This window comes from Orcinus orca, chromosome 20 (assembly GCF_937001465.1).
Source record: "Orcinus orca chromosome 20, mOrcOrc1.1, whole genome shotgun sequence".
Lineage (NCBI taxonomy): Eukaryota > Metazoa > Chordata > Mammalia > Artiodactyla > Delphinidae > Orcinus > Orcinus orca.
Genome location: NC_064578.1, coordinates 44,421,788 through 44,446,619, shown reverse-complemented (window position 1 = coordinate 44,446,619; position 24,832 = coordinate 44,421,788). Strand labels below are relative to the sequence as shown.

Genomic DNA, 24,832 nt, shown 5'->3' with positions numbered 1-24,832 from the left:
CTTGGAAAATTGTACCTTTCCAAGAATTTGTCCATTTCTTCATGGTTGTCCATTTTATTGGCATATGGTTGTTTGTAGTCGTCTCTTATAATCCTTTGTATTTCTGCAGTTTCAATTGTGATTTCTCCTTTTTCATTTCCAATTTTATTGATTTGCGTCCTCTCCCTTTTTTTCTTGATGAGTCTGGCTAAGGGTTTATCAATTTTGTTTATCTTCTCAAAGAACCAGCTTTTAGTTTTATTGATCTTTGCTATTTTCTTCATTTCTATTTCATTTATTTGTGCTCTGATCTTTATGATTTCTTTCCTTCTACTGACTTTGGGTTTTGTTTGTTCTTCTTTCTCTAGTTATTTCAAGTGTAGGGTTAGATTGTTTATTTGAGATTTTTCTTGTTTCTTGAGGCGAGATTGTATTGCTATAAACTTCCCTCTTAGAACTGCTTTTGTGTCCCATAGGTATTGGGTTGCTGTGTTTTCATTGTCATTTATTTCTATGTATTTTTTAAATTTTTTCTTTGATTTCTTCAGTGATCTCTTGGTTATCTAGTAGTGCACTGTTTAGCCTCCATGTATTTGTGTTTTTTACAGTTTTTTTTTCTGTAATTGATTTCCAATCTCATAGCGTTGTGGTCAGAAAAGACGCTTGGTACAATTTCAATTTTCTTAAATTTTCTGAAGCTTGATTTGTGACCCAATATGTGATCTATCCTGGAGAATGTTCCATGTGCACTTGAGAAGAAAGTGTATTCTGCTACTTTTGGGTGGAATGTTCTATAAATATCAGTTAGATCTATCTGGTCTGTTGTGTCATTTAAAGCTTGTGTTTCCTTACTTATTTTGTGTTTGGATGATCTGTCCATTGGTGTAAGTGGGGTATTAAAGTCCCCTATTATTATTGTGTTACTGTCAACTTCACCTTTCATAGTTGTTAGCATTTGCCTTATGTATTGAGGTGCTCCTGTGTTGTGCATAAACATTTATAATTGTTGTATCTTCCTCTTGGATTGATCCTTTCATCATTATGTAGTGTCCCTCCTTATCTCTTGTAACAGTCTTTATTTTAAAGTCTATTTTATCTGATACGAGTATTGCTACTCCAGCTTTCTTTTGATGTGCATTTGCATGGAGTATCTTTTTCCCTCCCTTCACATGCAGTCTATATGTATCCCTAGGTCTGAAGTGGGTCTCTTGTAGACAGCATATATATGGGTCTTGTTTTTGTATCCATTCAGCCAGTCTGTGTCTTTTGGTTAGGTCATGTAGTCCATTTACATTCAAGGTTATTATCGATATGTATGTTCCTATTACTGTTTTCTTAATTGTTTTGGGTTTGTTTTTGTCAGTCTGTTTCTTCTCTTGTGTTTCCCACTTAGAGAAGTTCCTTTAGCATTTGTTTTAAACCTGGTTTGTTGGTGCTGAATTCTCTTAGCTTTTGCTTGTCTGAAAAGCTTTTGACTTCTCCCTCGAATCTGAATGAGATCCTTGCTGGGTAGAGTAATCTTGGTTGTAGGTTTTTCTCTTTCATCACATTAAGTATATCCTGTCATTCCCTTCTGGCCTGCAGAGTTTCTGCTGAAAAATCAGCTGATAACCTTATGGGGATTCCTTTGTGTGTTATTTTTTGTTTTTCCCTTGCTGCTTTTAATATTTTTTCTTTGAATTTCATTTTTGTTAGTTTGATTAAGGTGTGTCTTGGTGTGTTTTTCCTACGGTTTATCCCGTATGGGACTCTCTGTGCTTCCTATACTTGGGTGACTATTTCTTTTCCCATGTGAGGGAAGTTTTCAACTATAATCTCTTCAAATATTTTCTCAGACCCTTTCTTTTTCTCTTCTTCTTCTGGGACCCCTATAATTCGAATGCTGGTGTGTTTATTGTTGTCCCAGAGGTCTCTGAGATTGTCTTCAATTCTTTTCATTCTTTTTTCTTTATTCTGCTCCTCGGCAGTTATTTCCACCATTTTGTCTTCCAGCTCACTTATTTGTTCTTCTGCCTTAGTTATTCTATTATTGATTCCTTCTAGTGTATTTTTCACTTCAGTTATTGTGTTGTTCATCTCTGTTTGTTCTTTAGTTCTTCTAGATCTTTGTTAAACATTTCTTGTATTTTCTCAATCCATGCCTCCATTCTATTTCCGAGATTCTGGATCATCTTTACTCTCATTACTCTGAATTCTTTTTCAGGTAGATGGCCTATTTCCTCTTCATTTATTTGGTCTTGTAGCTTGCTCGTTCATCTGTGACATATTTTTTTGCTGTCTCTTTTTTTTTTCTTTTTTATGAGTGGGATATTATTCCTGTGTTACTGGTTGTTTGGCCTGAGGCTTCCAACACTGGAGTTTGTAGGTTATTGGGTAGAGCTGGGTCTTGGTGCTGAGATGAGGAACTCTGTGAGACCTCACTGTGTTGAGTATTCCCTGGGGTCTGAGGTTCTCTGTTATTCCAGTGGTTCAGACTCAGAGCTCCCACTGCAGGAGCTACAGCCTGACCCCGTGCTCATGAACCAATATCCTGAAAGCCACCTGGGACAGCAAAAAAAAAAAAGAACAATAGCAAAGTAAAAAATAAAATTAGACTAGGAAACTAACAGATATGTTAGGAAGAATATAAAATTTTAAATATAGATGTATAAACAACCGGAAGGTACATCTGTACCACAATAATAAAAAAGAGGAGTGAAAAGAAATAGATAAAAAAGGAGGGGGGGAAAGGCCTTGGCTGTGGAGGGCAGGGCCTAAGCAAGGGTGAGGTTTGGGTGGTTGGTGCGGCAAATGCTCAAGACCCACAGGGCTGGAAAAGGCCCTGGGGGCTGTGGGGGGTGAGGCTTAGGCTAAAGGAACAGAAGAGGCCCAGGTGTGCCCCCCACCCCTGGTCTCAGAGGGCAGCAGACTCTCTTGTGTTTCCAATTGTCTATCTTGAATTGGGGAATATTTTTGGGATTCTGAGACTTCCTGCTGACTTGGAGAAGTATAATATGATGGATAAAAACATGGGCTCTGCAGCTACACTGCTTGGGTTGGAATCTCAGCTCTACCACATAGTAGCTTTATGACCCTAGGAAAGTTAACTCTTAGTACTGGTTTCCTTACCTTTCAAATGGATAATAACAGTAGCTACTTCATAACCTTATTAGGGGAATTTTGGAAGTTAATATATCTAAAGAAATTCTAACAATGCTTGGCATATAAGTACTCAATAGATGACAGTGATGATGATATTGATGGTAGTAATGATCATAGAGATAGTTTCTGAGAAACATTAATTGTGATTCAGCTTTGGGTAATTTCCATTTGTATTTCCCATTTTTCTATCTTATTTATACTGTTTCTTGAATATTCTCCCAAATATGGGATATATATTTCTTTCTTAGAGCCTTTGCAGGTAAAGATTTTTCCTTATTTGGATACTGAAGTTTTTAAATGGAGAGGAAGAGTTGGTTTTTGTGATCAAGTAACATTCTTTTCTAAAAATTTATCATTTGTTTTTTAGTTTCTGTCACAGCACTCTCATAGTTTTGATTCTCATCCCACGACTGTAAATATAAGCAAGAAACAAAAACCTAAGACCTTTCTTTGATGCTTAATGGTTGATTCTGACCTTGGCCCTTTACCTACCATGTATGTTCTTTTTTTTTGAATTTTATTTTATTATTTTTTTAATACAGCAGGTTCTTATTAGTTATCTCTTTTATGCATATTAATGTATATATGTCAATCCCAATCTCCCAATTAATCCCAACAACAACAACAACACAACTCTGCCCCCAGTTTCCCCCCTTGGTGTCCATACGTTTGTTCTCTACATCTGTCTCTCTATTCCAGCTTTGCACACAGGTTCATCTGTACCATTTTTCTAGGTTCCACCTATATGCGTTAATATATGATATTTGGTTTTCTCTTTCTGACTTACTTCACTCTGTATGACAGTCTCTAGATCCATCCACGTCTCAACAAATGACCCAGTTTCCTTCCTTTTTATGGCTGAGTAATATTCCATTGTATATATGTACCACATCTTCTTTATCCATTCATCTGTCGATGGGCATTTAGGTTGCTTCCATGACCTGGCTATTGTAAATAGTGCTGCAGTGAACATTGGGGTGCATGTGTCTTTTTGAATTATGGTTTTCTCTGGGTATATGCTCAGTAGTGGGATTGCTGGATCATATGGTAATTCTATTTTTAGTTTTTTAAGGAAGCTCCGTACTGTTCTCCATAGTGGCTGTATCAATTTACATTCCCACCAACAGTGCAAGAGGGTTCCCTTTTCTCCACACCCTCTCCAGCATTTATTGTTTGTAGATTTTCTGATGATGCCCATTCTAACTGGTGTGAGGTGATAACCTCATTGTAGTTTTGATTTGCATTTCTTTAATTAGTGATGTTGGCAGCTTTTCATGTGTTTCTTGGCCATCTGTGTGTCTTCTTTGGAGAAATGTCTATTTAGGTCTTCTGCCCATTTTTGGATTGGGTTGTTTGTTTTTTTTAATATTGAGCTGCATGAGCTGTTTATATATTTTGGAGATTAGTCCTGTGTCCATTGATTCATTTGCAAATATTTTCTCCCATTCTGAGGGTTGTCTTTTCGTCTTGTTTACAGTTTCCTTTGCTGTGCAAAAGCTTTTAAGTTTCATTAGGCCCCATTTGTTTATTTTTGTTTTCATTTCCATTACTCTAGGAGGTGGGTCAAAAAAGATCTTGCTGTGATTTATGCCAAAGCGTGTTCTTCCTATGTTTTCCTCTGAGAGTTTTACAGTGTCTGGTTTACATTTAGGTCTTTAATCCATTTTGACTTTATTTTTGTGTATGGTTTTAGGGAGTGTTCAAATTTCATTCTTTTACATGTAGCTGTCCAGTTTTCCCAGCATCACTTATTGAAAGGCTGTCTTTTCTCCATTGTATATCTTTGCCTCCTATGTCATAGATTAGTTGACCATAGGTGCATCGGTTTATCTCTGGGCTTTCTATCCTCTTCCATTGGTCTATATTTCTGTTTTTGTGCCAGTACCATATTGTCTTGATCACTGTAGCTTTGTAGTATAGTCTGCAGTCAGGGAGTCTGATTCCTCCAGCTCTGTTTTTTCCCCTCTAGATTGCTTTGGCTATTCCGGGTCTTTTGTGTCTCCATACAAATTTTAAGATTTTTTGTTCTAGTTTTGTAAAAAATGCCATTGGTAGTTTGATAGGGATTGCATTGAATCTGTAGATTGCTTTGGGTAGTATAGTCGTTTTCACAATGTTGATTCTTCCAATCCAAGAACATGGTATATTTCTCCATCTGTGTCATCTTTGATTTCTTTCATCAGTGTCTTATGGTTTTCTGAGTACAGGTCTTTTACCTCCTTAGGTAGGTTTATTCCAGGTATTTTATTCTTTTTGTAGCAATGGTGAATGGGATTGTTTCTTTAATTTCTCTTTCTGATCATTTGTTGTTAGTATATATGAATGAAAGACATTTTTGTGCATTCATTTTGTATGCAGCAACTTTACCAGATTCATTGATTAGCTCTAGTAGTGTTCTGGTGGCATCTTTAGGATTATCTATGCATAGTATCATGTCATCTGCAAATAGTGACAGTTTTATTTCTTTTCCAATTTGTATTCCTTTTATTTCTTTTTCTTCTCTGATTGCCATGGCTAAGACTTCCAAAACTATATTGAATAATAGTGGCAAGAATGGACATCCTTGTCTTGTTCCTGATCTTAGAGGACATACTTTCAGTTTTTCACTATTGAGAATGATGTTTGCTGTGGGTTTGTCATATATGGCCTTTATTATGTTGAGATAGGTTCCCTCTATGCCCACTTTCTGGACAGTTTTTATCATAAATTGGTGTTGAATTTTGTCAAAAACTTTTCCTGCATCTGTTGAAATGATCATATGGTTTTTATTCTTCAATTTGTTAATATGGTTTGTGTATATTGAAGAATCCTTGCATCCCTGGGATAAAACCCACTTGGTCATGGTGTATTTTCCTTTTAATGTGCTGTTGGATTCTGTTTGCTATCATTTTGTTGAGGATTTTTGCATCTATTTTCATCTGTTATATTGGTCTGTAATTTTCATTTTTGGAGTATCTTTGTCTGGTTTTGGTATCTGGGTGATGGTGGCCTCATAGAATGAGTTTGGGAGTGTTCCTCTGCAATTTTTTGGAAGAGTTTGAGAAGGATGGGTGTTAGCTCTTCTCTACATGTTTGATAGAATTCACCTGTGAAGCCATCTGATCCTGCACTTTTGTTTGTTGGGAGATTTTTAATCACAGTTTCAGTTCCATTACTTGTGATTGGTCTGTTCATATTTTCTATTTCTTCCTGGTTCAGTCTTGGAAGGTAACACCTTTCTAAGAATTTGTCCATTGCTCATGTTGTCCATTTTATTGGCACAGAGTTGCTTGTCGTAGTCTCTTATGATGCTTTGTATTTCTGTGGTGTCCATTGTAACTTCTCCTTTTTCATTTCTAACTCTATTGGTTTGAGTCTGCTCTTTCTTTTTCTTGATGAGTCTGGCTAAAGGTTTATCAATTTTGTTTATCTTCTCAATGAACCAGCTTTTCGTTTTATTGAACTTTGCTATTGTTTTGTTTCTATTTCATTTATTTCTGCTCTGTTCTTTATGATTTCTTTCCTTCGTCTAAGTTTGGGTTTTGTTTGTTCTTCTTTCTCTAGTTCTTTTAGGTGTAAGGTTAGATTGTTTATTTGAGATTTTTTTTGTTTCTTGAGGTAGGATTCTATTGCTATAAACTTCCCTCTTAGAACTACTTTTGCTGCATTCCATCAGTTTTGGATCATCGTATATTCGTTGTCATTTTGTCTCTAGGTATTTGTTGATTTCGTCTTTGATTTCTTCAGTAATCTCTTGGTTACTTAGTAACGTATTGTTTACCTTTCATGTGTTTGTGCTTTTTTCTTTTTTCCTTGTAATTTATTTCTAATTTCATAGCGTTGTGGTCAGAAAAGATGCTTGATGTGATATCAATTTTCTTAAATATACCGAGGCTTGATTTGTGACCTAAGATGTGATCTATCCTGTAGAACGTTCCGTGTGCACTTGAGAAGAAAGTGTAATCTGCAGCTTTTGAATGGAATGTCCTATAAATATGAATTAAATCTATCTTGTCTATTATGTCACTTAAAGCTTGTGTTTCCTTATGAATTTTCTGTCTGGATGATCTGTCCATTGGTGTAAGTGAGAGTTAAAGTCCGCCACTATTATTGTGTCACTGTTGATTTCCTCTTTTATGGCTGTTAGCATTTGCCTTATGTATTTAGGTGCTCCTATGTTGGGTGCATATATATTTATAATTGTTATGTCTTCTTCTTGGACTGCTCCCTTGATCATTATGTAATGTCCTTCCTTGTCTCTTGTAACATCCTTTATTTTAAAGTCTATTTATCTGATATGAGTATTGCTACTCCAGCTTTCTTTTGATTCCTATTTGCATGGAATATCTTTTTCCATCCCCTCACTTTCAGTCTCTATGTGTCCCTAGGTCTGAAATGGGTCTCTTGTAGACAGCATATATATGGGTCTTGTTTTTGTATCCATTCAGCAAGCCCATGTCTTTTGGTTGGAGCATTTAATTCATTTACGTTTAGTGTAATTATTGATATCTTTGTTCCTATTACCATTTTCTTAATTGTTATGCGTTTGTTTTTGTAGGTCTTTTTTTTTTTTTTTTTTGCCATACGCAGGCCTCTCATTGTTGTGGCCTCTCCCATTGAGGAGCACAGGCTCCGGACATGCAGGCTCAGTGGCCATGGCTCACGGGCCTAGCCACTCCACGGCATGCGGGATCTTCCCGGACTCGGGCACGAACCTGTGTCCCCTGAATAGGCAGGCAGACTCTCAACCACTACGCCACCAGGGAAGCCCTGTAGGTCCTTTTCTTCTCTTGTGTTTCCCACTTAGAGAAGTTCCTTTAGCATTTGTTGTAGAGCTGGTTTGGTGGTGCTGAATTCTCTTATCTTTTGCTTGTCTGTAAAGCTTTTGATTTCTCCATTGAATCTGAATGAAATCCTTGCTGGATAGAGTAATCTTGGTTGTAGATTCTTCCCTTTTATCACTTTTAATATATCATGTCACTGCCTTCTGCCTTGCAGAGTTTCTGCTGAAAAATCAGCTGTTAACCTTATGGTAGTTCCCTTGTATGTTATTTGTCATTTTTCCCTTGTTGCTTTTAATAATTTTTCTTTATCTTTAATTTTTGTCAATTTAATTACTATGTGTATTGGTGTGTTTCTCCTTGCATTTATCCTGCCTGGGACTCTGCACTTCCTGGACTTGGGTGGCTATTTCCTTTCCCATGTTAGGGATGTTTTTGTCTATAATCTCTTCAAATATATTCTTGGGTCCTTTCTCTCTTTTTTTTCCTTCTGGGACCCCTCTAATGTGAATGTTTTTGCATTTAATTGTTGTCCCAGAGGTCTCTTAGGCTGTCTTCATTTCTTTTCATTATTTTTTTCTTTTTTCTTCACATCTTTATTGGAGTATAAATGCTTTACAATGTTGTGTTAGTTTCTGCTGTATAACAAAGTGAATCAGCTATATGTATACATATATCCCCATATCCCCACCCTCTTGAGCCTCCCTTCCACCCTCCCTATCCCATCCCTCTGGGTCGTCACAAAGCACTGAGCTGATCTCCTTGTGCTATGCAGCTGCTTCCCTCTAGCCATCCGTTTTACATTTGGTAGTGTATATATGTCAATGCTACTCTCACACTTCATCCCAGCTTTCCCTCTCTGCCATGCCCTCAAGTCCATTCTCTACATGTGCATCTTTATTCCTGACCTGCCACTAGGTTCATCAGTACTGCTCTTTAAAATTCCTTATATATGCATTAGCATACAGTATTTGTTTTTCTCTTTCTGACTTACTTCACTCTGTATGACAGATTCTAGGTCCATCCACCTCACTACAGATAACTCAATTTTGTTCCTTTATATGGCTGAGTAATAATCTATTTCATTCTTTTTTCTTTATTCTGTTCTGCGGCAGTGAATTCCACCATTCTCTCTTCCAGTTCACTTATCCATTCTTCTGCCTCCGTTATTCTGCTATTCATTTCTTCTAGTGTATTTTTCTTTTCAGTTATTGTATTGTTCATCTCTGTTTTTTGGTTCTTTAATTCTTCTAGGTCTTTGTTAAACATTTCTTGCATCTTCTCGATCTTTGCCTCCATTGTTTTTCCAAGGTCCTGGATCATCGTCACTATCATTATTCTGAATCCTTTTTCTGGAAGGTTGCCTATCTCCATTTCATTTAGTTGTTTTTCTGGGGTTTTATCTTGTTCCTTCATCTGGTACATAGTCCCCTACCTTTTCATTTTGTCTATCTTTCCGTGAATGTGGTTTTTGTTCCACAGCCTGCAGGATTGTAGTTCTTTTTGCTTCTGCTGTCTGCCCTCTGGTGGATGAGTCTATATAAGAGGCTTGTGTAAGCTTCCTGATGGGAGAGACTGGTAGTAGGTAGAGCTGGTGTTGCCCTGGTGGGCAGTGCTCAGTAAAACTTTAATCCACTTGTCTGCTGATAGGTAGGGCTGAGTTCCCTCCCTGTTGGTTGTTTGGCCTGAGGTGACCCAGCACTGGAGGCTACATGTTCTTTGGTGGGGCTAATGGTGGACTCCGGGAGGGCTCCTGCCAAGGAGTGCTTCCCAGAACTTCTGCTGCCAGTGTCCTTGTCCCCGTGGTGAGCCACAGCCACCCCCTGCCTCTGCAGGAGACCCTCCAACACTAGCAGGTAGGTCTGGTTCTCCTATGGGGTCACTGATCCTTCCCCCTGGGTCCTGATGTGCACACTGGTTTGTGTGTGCTCTCCAGGAGTGGAGTCTCTGTTTCCCCCAGTCCTGTCTATTTCCTGATATCAAATCCTGCCAGCCTTCAAAGTCTGCCTCTCTGGGAATTCCCCCTCCTGTTGCCAGACCCCCAGGTTGGCAATCATGACATGGGGCTCAGAACCCTCACTCCAGTGGGTGGTATAATTGTGAGTCACCCACCCAGCGGTTATAGGATTTGATTTTATTGTGATTGCACCCCTCCAACCATTTCATTGCAGCTTCTCCTTTGTCTTTAGATGTGGGGCATCTTTTTTGGTGAGTTCCAGTGTCTTCCTGTCAATGATTTTCAGCAGTTAGTTGTGATTCCGGTACTCTTGCAAGAGGGAGTGAGCACACGTCCTTCTACTCCACCATCTTGAACCAATCTACCATATATGTTCTTTACAACCACTCATATCCTTCTGCCATGGATTCAGCTCCCAATTTTCAGTTGATGGCTAACAAATTCTCATCTCCTTTCTTCATACCTCCTGCTGCATAGTGGACATTTCCATCTGGAAGTCCTAGAAATATCAAATTTTGCATGTTCAAATTTTCATACCTCTCCTCCTTCCTCCAGCTTTATTTCTCCTCCTTCCCCACTATTTCCAAGTCCTCTTTCTTACTAGATTACATAATTGCTTGGACAGGTTCTGAGCCAGTTACCTATGAATCATGTCTGTGTCATCTCTGTCACAGCCTAGTATAAATCAGTGACCACTATTTCCAGCTTCCTGAATAATAGATAATGAATTCATCAGTTTGCTGATTCAGTAATTAACATACTTCTACAGGATATTTCTATTACGGTATATTTTTTCCGTATAGTATAAATACAAAATTACGTAAATATGCAAGCCTGATATATGGTATCTGATCAGCTAAATGGGTTCTTAGATGTTTTGACCGCAGTGTTTAGTTTTGATGACTTCAAACTGTCTTTTTACAGGGAACAGTAACATTTAAGGATGTGGCTGTGGACCTCACCCAGGAGGAATGGCAGCAAATGAAACCTGCTCAGAGGGACTTGTACCGTGATGTGATGCTGGAGAACTATAGCAACCTAGTCACAGTGGGTAAGGGTAACTTTGCAATTTTACACAGAATTCTTTTCTATCTTTGAAATCTGTGACAACTTCAACTTGCCAGATGTCTTTAACTAGCCTTCCCTTTCTTCATTTCATTGTATGTGCTTGTCTTTAGGGTAAAGGCTAATTACTTTGTCTCACTGTGGAAGTTCCTCCATCCTCATCTTTCATAGGCCCTCAAGTCCTCAGGACTCAACCCAAGGTCTGGATGGTTGTCTCCAGCATTAATATCCAAGTCCTTTGTTGTCTTTCATAATAGGCTGCCAAGTCACCAAACCAGATGTGATCTTCAAGTTGGAGCAGGAAGAGGAGCCATGGGTGATAGAAGAAGAAATGCTTGGGAGGCCCTGTCCAGGTGAATAAGTGAAAATGCAGGTCTGAATGAGAAAGACACATGACAGTTGTTCAGGGGGTTGATACCATTTCACATTTTCCAAGATTTGCTTAAGTCTTCTACAGTGACAAAAGGTATGAATGCCTTGGATTATGGTGACACTTCCAAATACTGTATTGGAGCTATCTTCCTTTTTTCAAATTTTAGATACCAAAACTTCCCTAGTTCATTTACAGCGTTACTTTCAGGATTAGTGTCCCTCTCTATGATCCTTAAGCTCTCTCTTTGCTTTGTGTTCATAGGGTTTTTTCTTATGCATTCAGTATTTGGTAGATGTATAGTATTTTAAAAACACATTTGTTTCAGAGTTAGATTCCTTTTCTTTCTATTTTGAAAAGCCTCAGATTTGTTTTGTAACAATACTCACACTTTCCATTGTACTTCACAACTCTCACAATCCCACATAGGTTTAAAAGTTTCTGGCTTACAAACTGTTACCTCCTTCCTGCTTATTTACACCTTTCATTCCTTTAATTTTTTTGAAATATAATGTATGCACACTTAGTTAAAAAATATAAACAGTCCAAAAGATAACATTGAAAAGTGAGGGTCTCTTACCCTTGACACTCAGTCCCTTTCTTTTCCCAGTTGAGTACACTTTTTTTTTTAGAGTTGTGCTGGCTATTCTTTTTTTTGTTTTGTTAATTTTATTTACTTATTTGTGTCTGCATTGGGTCTTTGTTGCTGCACATGGGCTTTCTCTAGTTGCAGCGAGCAGGGGCTACTCTTCATTATGGTGCACGGGCTTCTCATTGCGGTTGCTTCTTGTTGCAGAGCACGGGCTCTAGGTGCATGGGCTTCAGTGGTCGTGGCACACAGTCTCAGTAGTTGTGGCTCGTGGGCTCTAGAGCACAGGCTCAGTAGTTGTGGCGCATGGGCTTAGTTGCTCTGCAGCATGTGGGATCTTCCCAGACCAGGGCTCGAACCAGTGTCCCCTGCATCGGCAGGCGGATTCTTAACCACTGTGCCACCACAGAGGCCCTGTGCTATCTATTCTTGATTGTTTATTTCACCATAAGAATTTTACATTCAACTATCTCTTTCCAGAGAAAAACGTGTTGGATTTTTTGGTGGGAATGTGTTAGAAGCATAAATTAACTTTCGGAGTGCTGACATCTTTATAACGTCGAGGTTTTCTATCCAAGAACGTGTTCTCTGTCTTTGTTCAGATCTATCTATTTTTATGTCCTTCAGAAATGCTTTCCAAGATTTCCTTTATACCTTTTGTAAATTTCTTACTAAGTTTATACCTAAGTAACAGACAAGAGAAAAAAATCAGTACTAGAAGAATTGGAAAGGGCCCTGTAAAACCATCTTTATTTATAGATGATAAGATTATATCCCTTAAAACACAAGAGAATCAACTGCAACAAATAGTAAGAGAATCCAGTGATATGGTAGGGTATCAAATTAACAAATAAAAATCAGTAGTTTTCATGTATACTTCAACAACCGAGTAGAAGATATAAGGAAAAGGAAACCACATTTATAGTCATAACAATATAGATAAAATACTATTCTGGGCATGGGCTCATGGAGCTTATAATTTAGTGGGAACTGGAGTCCCTGAGGTTTTGCAAACAAGCAAATATCTGTTTTTTAAAAACCTTTATATTTAGTTGATAGTTGGCTGTGTATACAATTCTTGAGCCATACTGTCTTTCCTAGAGGTTTTGTAGACAGTTCCCTGAAGACTTTAGATAGTCCTCTGCTGCCTCTTGGCTTTGAATTGTTGCTTGGAGAAATCTGAAGCCTGATTGTTTTCCCTCATAGGTGACTTGATTTATTTGCCTAGATGCCCATAGGTTTGTTTTTCTTGAAAGCTTTAGAACTTTATGAGCCTTATTGATCAGTTAGTATCAGTTTTTCCTGTAAGCTTGTATATTCATGTTTTTTGATTCTTGTAGTGTGGTATAGATCTGAATACTGGTTCCTTTTATAACTACATTCCTCATCTTTTTTTTTTTTTTTTTTTTTGCGGTACACGGGCCTCTCGCTGTTGTGGCCTCTCCCGTTGCAGAGCACAGGCTCCGGATGCGCAGGCTCAGCGGCCATGGCTCATGGGCCCAGCCGCTCCGCGGCATGTGGGATCTTCCCAGACTGGGGCACGAACCCGTGTACCCTGCATGGGCAGGCAGACTCTCAACCACTGCACCACCAGGGAAGCCCCATTCCTCATCTTTGAATAAGGTTATTTCCTGCTGGACCCACTATTTACAGAAGGAGAGTGCTGGAGATTGTCTAGAAAAATACTCTTGAGCTAGTAGGAAGCCTCTGTTGCTCTGTTGACTTCCTCTGTCATACAAGTTTTGGTGTTAAGAGTTGGTTTGCCCTTTACTTCTTCTGAATCAGAGATTATTAATTGCATGCTTCCTCTAGCACTCAGTATCTCTTCTACCCTCCTATGCCAGCATCCTGCTTATACAAGAATAATGGCTATTTGCATCTCCTTGTATAGCTCTGCCTTCCCTACCATTTGACAGGGCCAGAAGAAGACCATTATGTTCCTGCCACCATGCAGTCTTAACACATCTGGATTCCACTGTTGTAAAAAATGACTCATTCATTCTGTCCACAGGGTGTTCCATCTGTTTTGGAGAACTCTGTTCACCATGCTTTCTGTCTAAGATAAGAAAGAACAGCCAGTGTCTGGGTTTCTTCCCTACCTGGTTCAGTGTACCCTCTGGTCTTTCCTTATACTCTGGAATTGGAGTTTAGCTGTCTTTTAGTTTTATTGAGGATATATTTTCTTTTTTGTTTCTTCTTCATGTTTGCAGAGAGGAGAGGACACAGAGGTGTTTAATTCCACCATATTGAAACAGGAATTCCTCTTCTATATTTGATCCTGTGGATCACCCTTCCTGGAAATGTCTTCTTTTCTCTAAAGGATTCTGATTTCTCCTCAGTTCCTGTTTATTTTTTCTTATTCCTTTATGAACTGTGTTTTACATGACTCCTTTTCTCCAGCCCTTACTGAGCATTATCCAAAATAGTTCTAAATTACATATAGACTCCTTTTTCCTTTATGTACCTTCATGATATAGATGTATTCATGCCTTCAAATCAGTATATAACTCCAGGCTTTAAATTAATCCTCTGTTTTTAAAGCCCCACTCTTATCCCTGCCTTTTAAGTACCTAAATCCTCCAATTTTTGAGCTTTTCTAGTGTTTTGTTGTCAAATCACTTTGTTGTTGGACGTTTGCATCTTCGTAGCTCAAAACTTGAATTTCTTAACTAAGCTATCAGTTGACAGTTTTCTTACCCTTTTGCCTTCCAGTATTTCGTTGAAATGTCTTGTTTACCCTTATTTTTACTCCTATTTCCTTTGTTCTTATGGGTTTAAATCTTTATTTTTTACTGTCATTTCAATGGAATTTTAAGAAGTGGGAGAAATAAACATATACATTCGATCTGTTTTGTTTAACCACAAGTGTTAATTTTATCCTCTAGTCATTTGACTTGCTATCCAGTCATTTATGTGTTTGCCCTTTCATCTTAATTATTCTATTCATTTTGCTGATATCTGCATTGTATGTTTTTTAAATCAATCAGAGCAGCTTGGGCCTATTAATGGCAGTTTTCTCTCCATAATCTTATCTATAGGAGTTAACTTCTCAAATCTTAGAAACTAGGGACATTTGCACTTTGGATTTCTTTCATATTGGGAGACTAGAGCCAATATCAAAGATCAACCCCACTTTGACAAATTTCGAAATGTTATCAATAATGCAGTAGGAGAAAAATTCAAAAGTTATAATTTTTGGTCCTCCATTTTAGAAGTTTGGGAAGATGATGAACAGATCAAGGAGCAGCAGGAAACACTTGTGAGGAAAGTCACATCCATCTCCAAGAAAACTCTAATTAAGGAAAATGTCATTGAATGTAAAAAAGTTGCAAAAGTATTTTCTCTGGGCTCAGACATTGTTACTTCAAGACAAAACTTCTATGAATATGACTCATTTGATAAGGGTTTTGAACATAATTTAGACTTACTTAGTTATGAGAAAGGCTGTATAAGAGAGAAAAATTATGAGTGTAATAAGTATGGGAAACCATTTTACCATTGCTCATCACATGTTGTATCCCCCTTTAAGTGTAATCAGTGTGGACAAGACTTTAATCATAAATTTGACCTCATCAGACATGAGAGAATTCATGCTGGAGAGAAACTGTATGAATGTAAGGAATGTGGAAAAGCTTTCAGTAGGAAGGAAAATCTTATTACGCATCAAAAAATTCATACTGGGGAAAAACCATATAAGTGTAATGAATGTGGAAAAGCTTTCATTCAAATGTCAAACCTTATTAGACACCAGAGAATTCATACCGGAGAAAAACCTTATGCATGTAAGGATTGTTGGAAGGCCTTCAGTCAGAAATCAAATCTCATTGAACATGAGAGAATTCATACTGGAGAAAAACCCTATGAATGTAAGGAATGTGGAAAAGCCTTTAGCCAGAAGCAAAATCTTATTGAGCATGAGAAAATTCATACTGGCGAGAAACCTTATGCATGTAATGAATGTGGTAGAGCTTTTTCTCGAATGTCATCTGTTAATCTGCATATGAGAAGTCACACAGGGGAGAAACCCTATAAATGTAATAAATGTGGAAAAGCCTTCTCTCAATGCTCAGTATTTATTATACATATGAGAAGTCATACAGGGGAGAAACCCTATGTATGCAGTGAATGTGGGAAAGCCTTCTCTCAAAGTTCATCCCTTACTGTACATATGAGAAATCATACAGCTGAGAAACCCTATGAATGTAATGAATGTGGAAAAGCCTTCAGCCGGAAAGAAAATCTCATTACACATCAAAAAATTCATACTGGAGAGAAACCTTATGAATGTAATGAATGTGGGAAAGCTTTTATTCAGATGTCAAACCTCATCCGACACCAGAGAATTCATACTGGTGAAAAACCCTATGCATGTACAGTATGTGGGAAAGCCTTTAGTCAGAAATCAAATCTCACTGAACATGAGAAAATTCATACTGGAGAGAAACCCTATCATTGTAATCAATGTGGAAAAGCTTTCAGTCAGAGACAAAATCTCCTTGAACATGAAAAAATTCATACTGGAGAGAAACCATTTAAATGTAATGAATGCGGTAAAGCCTTCTCTCGAATCTCATCCCTTACTCTTCACGTTAGAAGTCATACAGGGGAGAAACCGTATGAATGTAATAAATGTGGAAAAGCCTTCTCTCAATGCTCATTACTTATAATACATATGAGAATTCACACCGGTGAGAAACCTTTTGAATGTAATGAATGCGGGAAAGCATTCTCTCAAAGAGCATCCCTTTCTATACATAAGAGAGGTCATACAGGTGAGAAACGCCGAGTGTACTAAATGAATAAAGGCCTTCTCTTAAATTCAATCCATGCTTTACTTAACTTTAAAATATCTTGGCATAGTCTCAAAAAATGAAAAAGATCTTTATGAAAAAATTGTAAAGCTTTGTTGAAGGGCAAAAGACTTGAGTAAATGGAGGGAAATACGATGGATGTAGATGGAAAAACCCAATATCATAAAATGTCTTTTCTCCCCAAATTAATCTATGGACCTAATATAGTTCCAAACATCTAACAAGAATTTTCTAGGGTCTTTACCAAATGATTCTAAAATCCATATGAAATAAAAGTCTATGGATTGCTGAGACAATATTGAATAAGAACAGAGAGGACACACCTTCTACCATATACTACACGTATTATGAAGTTATGGTCATATAATAGTGTGTGGTATTAGAACATTAATGGATAAGTAAAAAGGATTTACAGAATAGAATGCCTAGAAGTAAATGAATGAATATATGCAAACTTGTTATATATATATATGTTAGACATGACATTGTGAATCAGTAGAAGAATGACGGCCTAGTCAATAAATACAGTTGGGAGTATTTGAATCTCCATATTGGGGAAAATAAAATTACATACAACCTTACAACATATAAAGAAAAAGAATTCCAAAGGATTTGAACACTGAAATGTGAAAAGCCAAACTCTGAACTTCTTGAAAGGAAATAACAGGATATTGTCTATGACTTTGAGGCAGGGAAATATTTTTTAAAAGGACCCTGCCATTCCACTTCTGGATATACATCCTAAAGAAATTCATAAATATGAATAAAATATATATATATATATCTGAATTGAAAACAACATATATATTGAAGGGATAATGGATGAATAAAATGTGACATATTCAAATAATGGAATGGTATACAGCAGTTAAAAGAAATGAGCTTGGTCTGTATTGTGTAACATGGTTGTTATCTAAAATAATGTTGAGTGAAAAAAAAAAAGATCCAGATGAAACATACCATATAATAACATTCATGTAAATTGGAGTGAAATCATTCACGAAGAATAGAATTGTTTTTATTATTGAAATATGTATGTAAAACTATTTAAAATGGATTAAAAAGGACACATACCAAATTATTGATAGTGTTGTCTCTGGCAGGAGATTAGGATTGAGGGTGTTGGTCAAAGGGGGCTTTTAGCTTTACTTGTAATTTTTATGCCTTAAAAAAAGATGGGTAGCATATAAAATAAATCTTAAAAGTTAATGATACACAATGGTGATATGGATGTCTTAATAGTGTTTTTGTACTTATTTCTCAGGATTTATGGGCTAGGGGAAGCCTATACCCAGAGAATAAAATGTTACAATGGATTCATATGCCCTATCAGGTGCTGAACTATTTTTTGAAAAATATTTCCAGAAAAGTAGTAATTAAAAGTGATAGTTCTGTTTACTATATAATATGAAGTTAACATGTTTTATCAATCCCATGATGCTTTTTTCCCCCACATTTTCACATTCTGAATTTAGAACTCAGTTTTCAACCAAGTATATCTTAGATTCAAGGAAGTATATAATTATTTATTAAAAATTTGAAAATCAGAGGGCAGTGTGACAAATCAAATGTGATTTTATTTACTATTTTAGGGCATCATCAAGGTCTAATGATACCTACTCTTTTAATGTGTCTTGCTGACGTCTTTTGAATTTTCTGGTCGATTTACGACCCCAGGATTCTTTTTGACGGCAGGTGTCATTTACAGGCCTGCAATTATTTTGAATATTAAGTGACCAGTAGCGCTGGGTTTAAAGCTGCTGTTGTGTGAAACGGCCAGAAGGCGGCAGCATTTCTCCTTACCAAATCTGGTTACTAGGGCAACAGAGCCATAATGGAAGTTGTGCTGTAAGTTGTAAATTAGGACGGAAAGTGCCAGGAAAAGCCCCTTAAGATTATGTCTCATTACTTCTTGTTCGTTTTTTAATTTAATTTTTTATCACAGCCAAATCTGATTACAATGTTTTGTTTGTTCTAGGTGTGCAAGATGTGGTTCTTTACTATTTTAGGGCATCATCAAGGTCTAATGATCCCTACTCTCTCAATGTGTCTTGCATTATTTGGCAACTGACTTGTTGGATTCATAGCTAATAAGTTAGTAATATGCTTAGAGTCATTGTGGAGAAAAAAAGATTTTCCTGAGAAATTAACTCTACAATATTAGTCTTGCACTGTAAGTTTCCATACAACCAGCATAGGCATTAATATCATTGTTAATTATTACAATATTTTGAAACAAGAAAGCCTTTTATAGGCCATTTTTAAATATTTATTTATTTATTTATTTACTTGGCTGCATCGGGTCTTAGTTGCGACACACAGGATCTTCATTGAGGCATGTGGGATCTTTTGTTGCAGTGAGCAGGCTCCAGAGCACATGGGCTCTCTAGTTGTGGCACACGGGGTCTCTAGTTGTGGCACACAGGCTCTAGAGTGCGTCCTTAGTAGTTGTGGTGCACGCCTTGTGGGATCTTAGTTCCCCAACCAGGGATTGAACCGAACCCACATCCCCTGCATTGGAAGGCAGATTCTTAACCACTGGACCACCAGTCCCAAGAAAGACTTTTATTTTCTTGAGGTGGCCATAAGCAATTATGTAAAATTGCTTCACTCTTCTACAACCCTTGTTTTATGTACCTATCTAGTTTTGGTTGGAAGCAGTGGTGGTCTAAGACCCTGAGCAGTAATAAGAGTTTCGCTCAAAGGATCTCATTCTCTGTAACAATACATGAATCACCCCTTCAGGTAATTTCTTTTTTTAATTATACCACCTCTACAATATTACTTGACATGCAGAAAACCATTAGTGCCTTTTTAAAAACATGATTAGGATTGGTGATGTTGTTCAAAAGGAATCTTTAGCTTTGAATGTTTGAATGTCAGCCACATTTATTTTAAAGCTGATTTCACAAAACTAAATCTTTCTCAAACTAAATTTATGAAGTACAAGCATGAGTAATGTCAATTTTACTTTTATTAGCTATTTCTGAAGACTGACAGTGACTTATAATTGTAAATAGCAGGTGCTGATTTTTATGAAATCAATTTACCAAAACTTAAGTATCTAAATGAGTGTTGTAATTTCTAATCTCTTCTTTCATAGATTTTGTGCTAAGTCCAATTTTGCCAGCACACTTTTTTGTAGACTTCTTTTTTTAAAAAAATAGTTTTCAAAGTTCATGTGTTATATACATAACAAGATCTGTATATTTTTAGTTGCAAAACTTTTTTTTTTTGGTCTAAACTGTCATTTTTCACTCTGATTTTCTTCTTTTTAAAAATAATTAATTAATTTTAATTTTTGGCTGCGTTGGGTCTTTGTTGCTGCGTGCCAGCTTTCTCTAGTTGGGGCAAGCAGGGGCTACTCTTCATTGCAGTGCACAGGCTTCTTATTGTGGTGGTTCTCTTGCTGCAGAGCACGGGCTCTAGGTGCACGGGCTTCAGTAGTTGTGGCACATGGGCTCAGTAGTTGTGGCTCACAGGCTCTAGAGTACAGGCTCAGTAGTTGTGGCACACAGGCTTAGTTGCTCCACAGCCTGTGGGATCTTCCCGGACCTGGGCTCGAACCTGTGTCCCCTGCGTTGGCAGGTGCATTCTTAACCACTGTGCCACCAGGGAAGTCTCCTGATTTTCTCCTTCATGTTTTTTATTTTCATTTTTGTTTGTTCGTTTTTTGCTGCATCATGCAGCTTGCGAGATCTTAGTTCCCCGGCAGTGAAAGCACAGAGTCCTAACCACTGGACTGCCAGGGAATTCCCAATTCTTCATGTTTCTTTATTTGGCTCATATCTCATTTAAATCTTCTGCCCCTTTACATAGCTTTGGAGTCAACAGAAAATTTTAAAATTTCACCTGCAGTCCATAAGGACTACCTTAGGGGCCTCTTTTAGCCTCTCCCACTAAGAGTGGCTGTGCTTATTGGGTGAGATAAAGTGCCTGAGAGTAAACCTGAATCTCAAGTCTAGGAAGGCTGTTCTGCTGACTATATGTCAACAAGAAAGTGATCTGGTCTCTTAAGTTTTTTCCCTGTCCTAAGGAATAGAAATAAGGTCTAAGTGACTGAGATAACATCTGGAAAAAAATCATTAATCAAATTACGATAAATCCCTCTCCACTTGGACGCATGTGAACTGCTGCCTGGAGAATTTCCATTCTAGGTTTCAGACTTGATTTGAAGTTTGCTGATATGAAAGATGAGGAAAAGAGAGATAAAGGATAGCTCTTACATTTTTGTGGAGAGCAACAGCTGGATGGTCGCCATTTGCTAAAAATGCAGCAGACTAGGGAGAAACATTTTGGGGTAAAGATTGGAGGATGGAATCGAGTTCTATTGTGGACATTCTTTTACCTTGTATCTGCCAGAAGCAGACCTTAAGATGAGGATTCCTATGCAAGTGGTTTATTAAGGAAGTTCTCCCAGTAAGAATGGTAAGGGCATGAAGAAGCAGGACAGTAAAATGGAAGTTAAGGGTGTGATCTCAACTGTAGTCCTGCCATGGGTCGTTTCAGCCCGATCACTAAGGAAACTCTAGAATGTAAGTTATGCCTTAGACTTGTCAAGATTCCCCCCTCATTGTACTGCCAGCTGCTGAGGATCTTGACTGCCGACAACTCACAGCTAAATTCCTCTATAGGAGTTGCTCTTGCACAAAGAGAGCTGGGTCGTGCACGGTTAACACTGCCTCCCCAAGGGCAATTTAGAGCAAGTCCAAAGAGCCAATCCAGTCCTAGAGCTCCCCAACAGATTGCAACCCTATCACAGATCAACTTAACCTTCCACCCAATCTGCTTCCTCTCAGATTCTGTTTCCCAGGCAACCTGACTTAAGACAGGCAGACATTTTACAACAGCAAGTCTCAAACTGAAATAAAAATTTTAAATTCATTTAAAAATGAATAAACTCATCACATGTTAACATGATAACATTTTATGAATAGTAATTATTTTCCAAAACAAAAATAATGAGAGTGGCATCATTATATAATTTTTTAGATACCTTTAATAATTTAATGGAAAACAGCTGGTTTCTCCTATCTGCATTCATTCTTTAGCAATGTCACATGTTACATAGACTGGGAGACTCTACACTCATGAGAGAATGAAAGTGAAGAAGGAAAATAAAGTCTTGGAATTACTATGGAAATATTTTGACCTAAGGGACCCCTAGGGATTCTCCAACCACTCTTTAAGAACTGCTGTTTTGACATCTGCCCTGGTTTCTTCAAAAACTCTTTGTTAATGGACTAAAAAGTTGTGAAGGGAGGGGAACTGAGGAGAGGTGTTGGCATGCTATTTAAATATATAAGTGGTTCTAGATAGAGGATTTGAGAAACAAGAATAGTGGGCAAAGAAAATGTTAAAATGTGAATAAATAGAACAAATATTGACAGTGGAACAGAATAGCAGAATTGACTTATGGCATTAAAAATGACAGTGAAATTACTGGAAAACACTGGCATATGATTCACAGGATTGGTGTGGGTTTGATTTAAAGTATTTTAGGCCCCTTTATTGTTAAAGCTAATGTTTTGACTTACAGATTTAGAATGTAAGAGACCTCAAATAACAGTGCCTTAAAATAAAATTAAAAACTGATTTTTTTTATCCTTACTTCAGTAGTCTGAAGTTAGGTAGTACAGAACTGGTACGACTTCTCTTTCTTGTTTTCCAACACTCCTAGGGTGGTGACCTTACTCACACAGCCCAAGATGGCACACTGTCATATTCACATCCCAAGGAACCAAGTGGAAAAGGGAGCAGAGAGGCACATCAGTTTACTCTAAGGACAGGTATCTAAAGTTGGAGACATTACTTTCCTTCACATTTTACTGGCTAGCACTTAGTAACAAGAACAGAAATAGCTGCAGAGCCAGCTGGGAAATTACAAAGACATAACATCCAGCACTGATGATTATGCAAGTAAGTGAATGGTAATGAAGTGAAATATATGACTCTTTTGGAAATTAAAGTTTTCATACTGATTAAAAAATTCAGGATTTCTGGTTTCAGCTCTGACTTGGAAGTCATTGCTCCCATCCTTACAACAAGGAAGAAAAAAACCTGAACAAACTGAAAGTCAATGACTTCCCCCCACCTCTGAACTCTGGGAACCAACAATTATTACTATTATTTTTTTAAGATTTTTTTTTTTTTTTTGGTGGTACGCGGGCCTCTCACTGTTGTGGCCTCTCCCGTTTTGGAGTACAGGCTCCGGACGCGCAGGCCCAGCGGCCATGGCTCACGGGCCCAGCCGCTCCGTGGCATGTGGGATCTTCCTGGACCAGGGCATGAACCCGTGTCCCCTGCATTGGCAGGTGGACTCTCAACAACTGCGCCACCAGGGAAGCCCTAAAGATTTTTTTTAAGGGAAGTTTTCAGTTAACAGGAAAACTGAGGGGAAGGTACAGTGATTTCCCATATGCCCCCTGCCCCCACACATGCCTAGCCACCCCATTACTAACATCCCCCACCAGAGTGGTACATTTGTTACAATTGATGGACCTACTTTGACACATCATAATCACCCAAAGTTCATAGTTAACATCAGGGTTCACTCTTGGTGTTGTACATTCTATGGGTTTGGACAAATGTATCCACATATATCCACCATTATAGTATCATACAGAATATTTTCACTGCCCTTAAAATCCTTTCTGCTATTCATTCCTCCCTCACCCCAACCCTTGGCAACCACTGATCTTTTTGTCTGCATAGTCTTGCCTTTTCCATATAGTTGGAATCATGTAGTATGTAGCCTTTTCAGATTGGTTTCTTTTACTTAATAATATGCATTTAAAGTTCCTCCATGTCTTTTCATGGCTTAATAGCTTATTTCTTTTCAGCACTGAATTGTCTGGATATGCCACAGTTTATTCATTCACCTGCTGAAGGACATCTTGGTTGCTTCCAGGCTTAGGCATGTATGGATAAAGCTGCTGTAAACATCCGTGTGCAGGTTTTTGTGCAGACAGAAGTGTTCATCTCTTTTGGGTAAATATCAATACCAAGGAGTGTGATTGCTGGAATATTTGATTAGAGTATGTTTAGTTTTATAAGAAACTGCCAAACTCTCCTCCAAAGTGGCTGTATTGGCTTCCCTGGTGGCACAGTGGTTAAGAATCCTCCTGCCAATTCAGGGGACACGGGTTCGATCTCTGGTCCAGGAATATCCCACATGCCATGGAGCAACTAAGCCCGTGTGCCAAAACTACTGAGCCTGTGCCCTAGAGCCTGCGAGCCACAACTACCGAAGCCCATACACCTAGAGTCCGTGCTTTGCAACAGGAGAAGCCACTGCAGTGAGAAGCCCAAGCACCGCAACAAAGAGTAGCCCCTGCTCACTGCAACTAGAGAAATCCTGTGCACAGCAACACAGCCAAAAATAAATAAATAAATTCATTAAAAAAAAAAAAGTGGCTGTATCATTTTGCATCCCAACAGTGAATGAGAGTTCCTGTTGCTCCACATCCTTGTCAGCATTTGGTGTTGTCAACTTTCCAAATTTTGGCCATTCTAATAGGTATGTATAGTTGGTATCTCATGGTTGTTTTAATATTAATTTCCCTGCTGACATATGATATGGAGAATTTTTTTAATTTTATTGAAGTATAGTTGATTTACAGTGTTGTGTTCATTTCTACTATACAACAAAGTGACTCAGTTATATATATATATATTGCTTTTCATATTCTTTTCCATTATGGTTTGTCACAGGATGTTGAATATAGTTGCCTGTGCTATACAGTAGGACCTTGTTGTTTATCCATTCTATATATAATAGTTTGCCTCTGCTAATCCCAAACTCCCATTCCTTCCCTCCCCTACCTCTCCTCCCCCTTGGCAACCACAAGTCTGTTCTCTATATCTGTGAGTCTGTTTTTGTTTTGTAGATATGTCGATTTGAATCATATTTTAGATTCCACATATAAGTGATATCATATGGTATTTGTCTTTCTCTTTCTGACTTACTTCATGAAAACAATGACTTTTCTTAAACCCATCAGAGAATTGAGGTCACAGGGAAAACCACCACTCTGAATTGTGGAGAGATGGAAAATTATAGATAACAACCAAAATCAGCTTACCCGGAGCAAAAGCCACAGGAGCCACAAACTGTTAAGAACACTTAAATGATAGTTTTGATGAATTGCTGAAGGGTGA

General features: G+C 37.9%; 1 protein-coding gene across 1 annotated transcript in view; it reads left to right on the top strand.

Annotated features, from left to right (window-relative positions):
- Positions 1–24,045, top strand: part of LOC125960265 (zinc finger protein 568-like) — a 45,331-nt gene extending 21,286 nt beyond the window's left edge. The window contains 6 exon segments of the mRNA XM_049702971.1: positions 10,762–10,888; positions 11,160–11,255; positions 15,074–16,455; positions 16,457–18,005; positions 22,353–22,461; positions 23,515–24,045. Of these exon segments, the coding sequence (XP_049558928.1) occupies positions 10,762–10,888; positions 11,160–11,255; positions 15,074–16,455; positions 16,457–16,528 (1,677 nt within the window). The 3' untranslated portion in view covers positions 16,529–18,005; positions 22,353–22,461; positions 23,515–24,045.
- Positions 24,046–24,832: the final 787 nt, after the last annotated feature.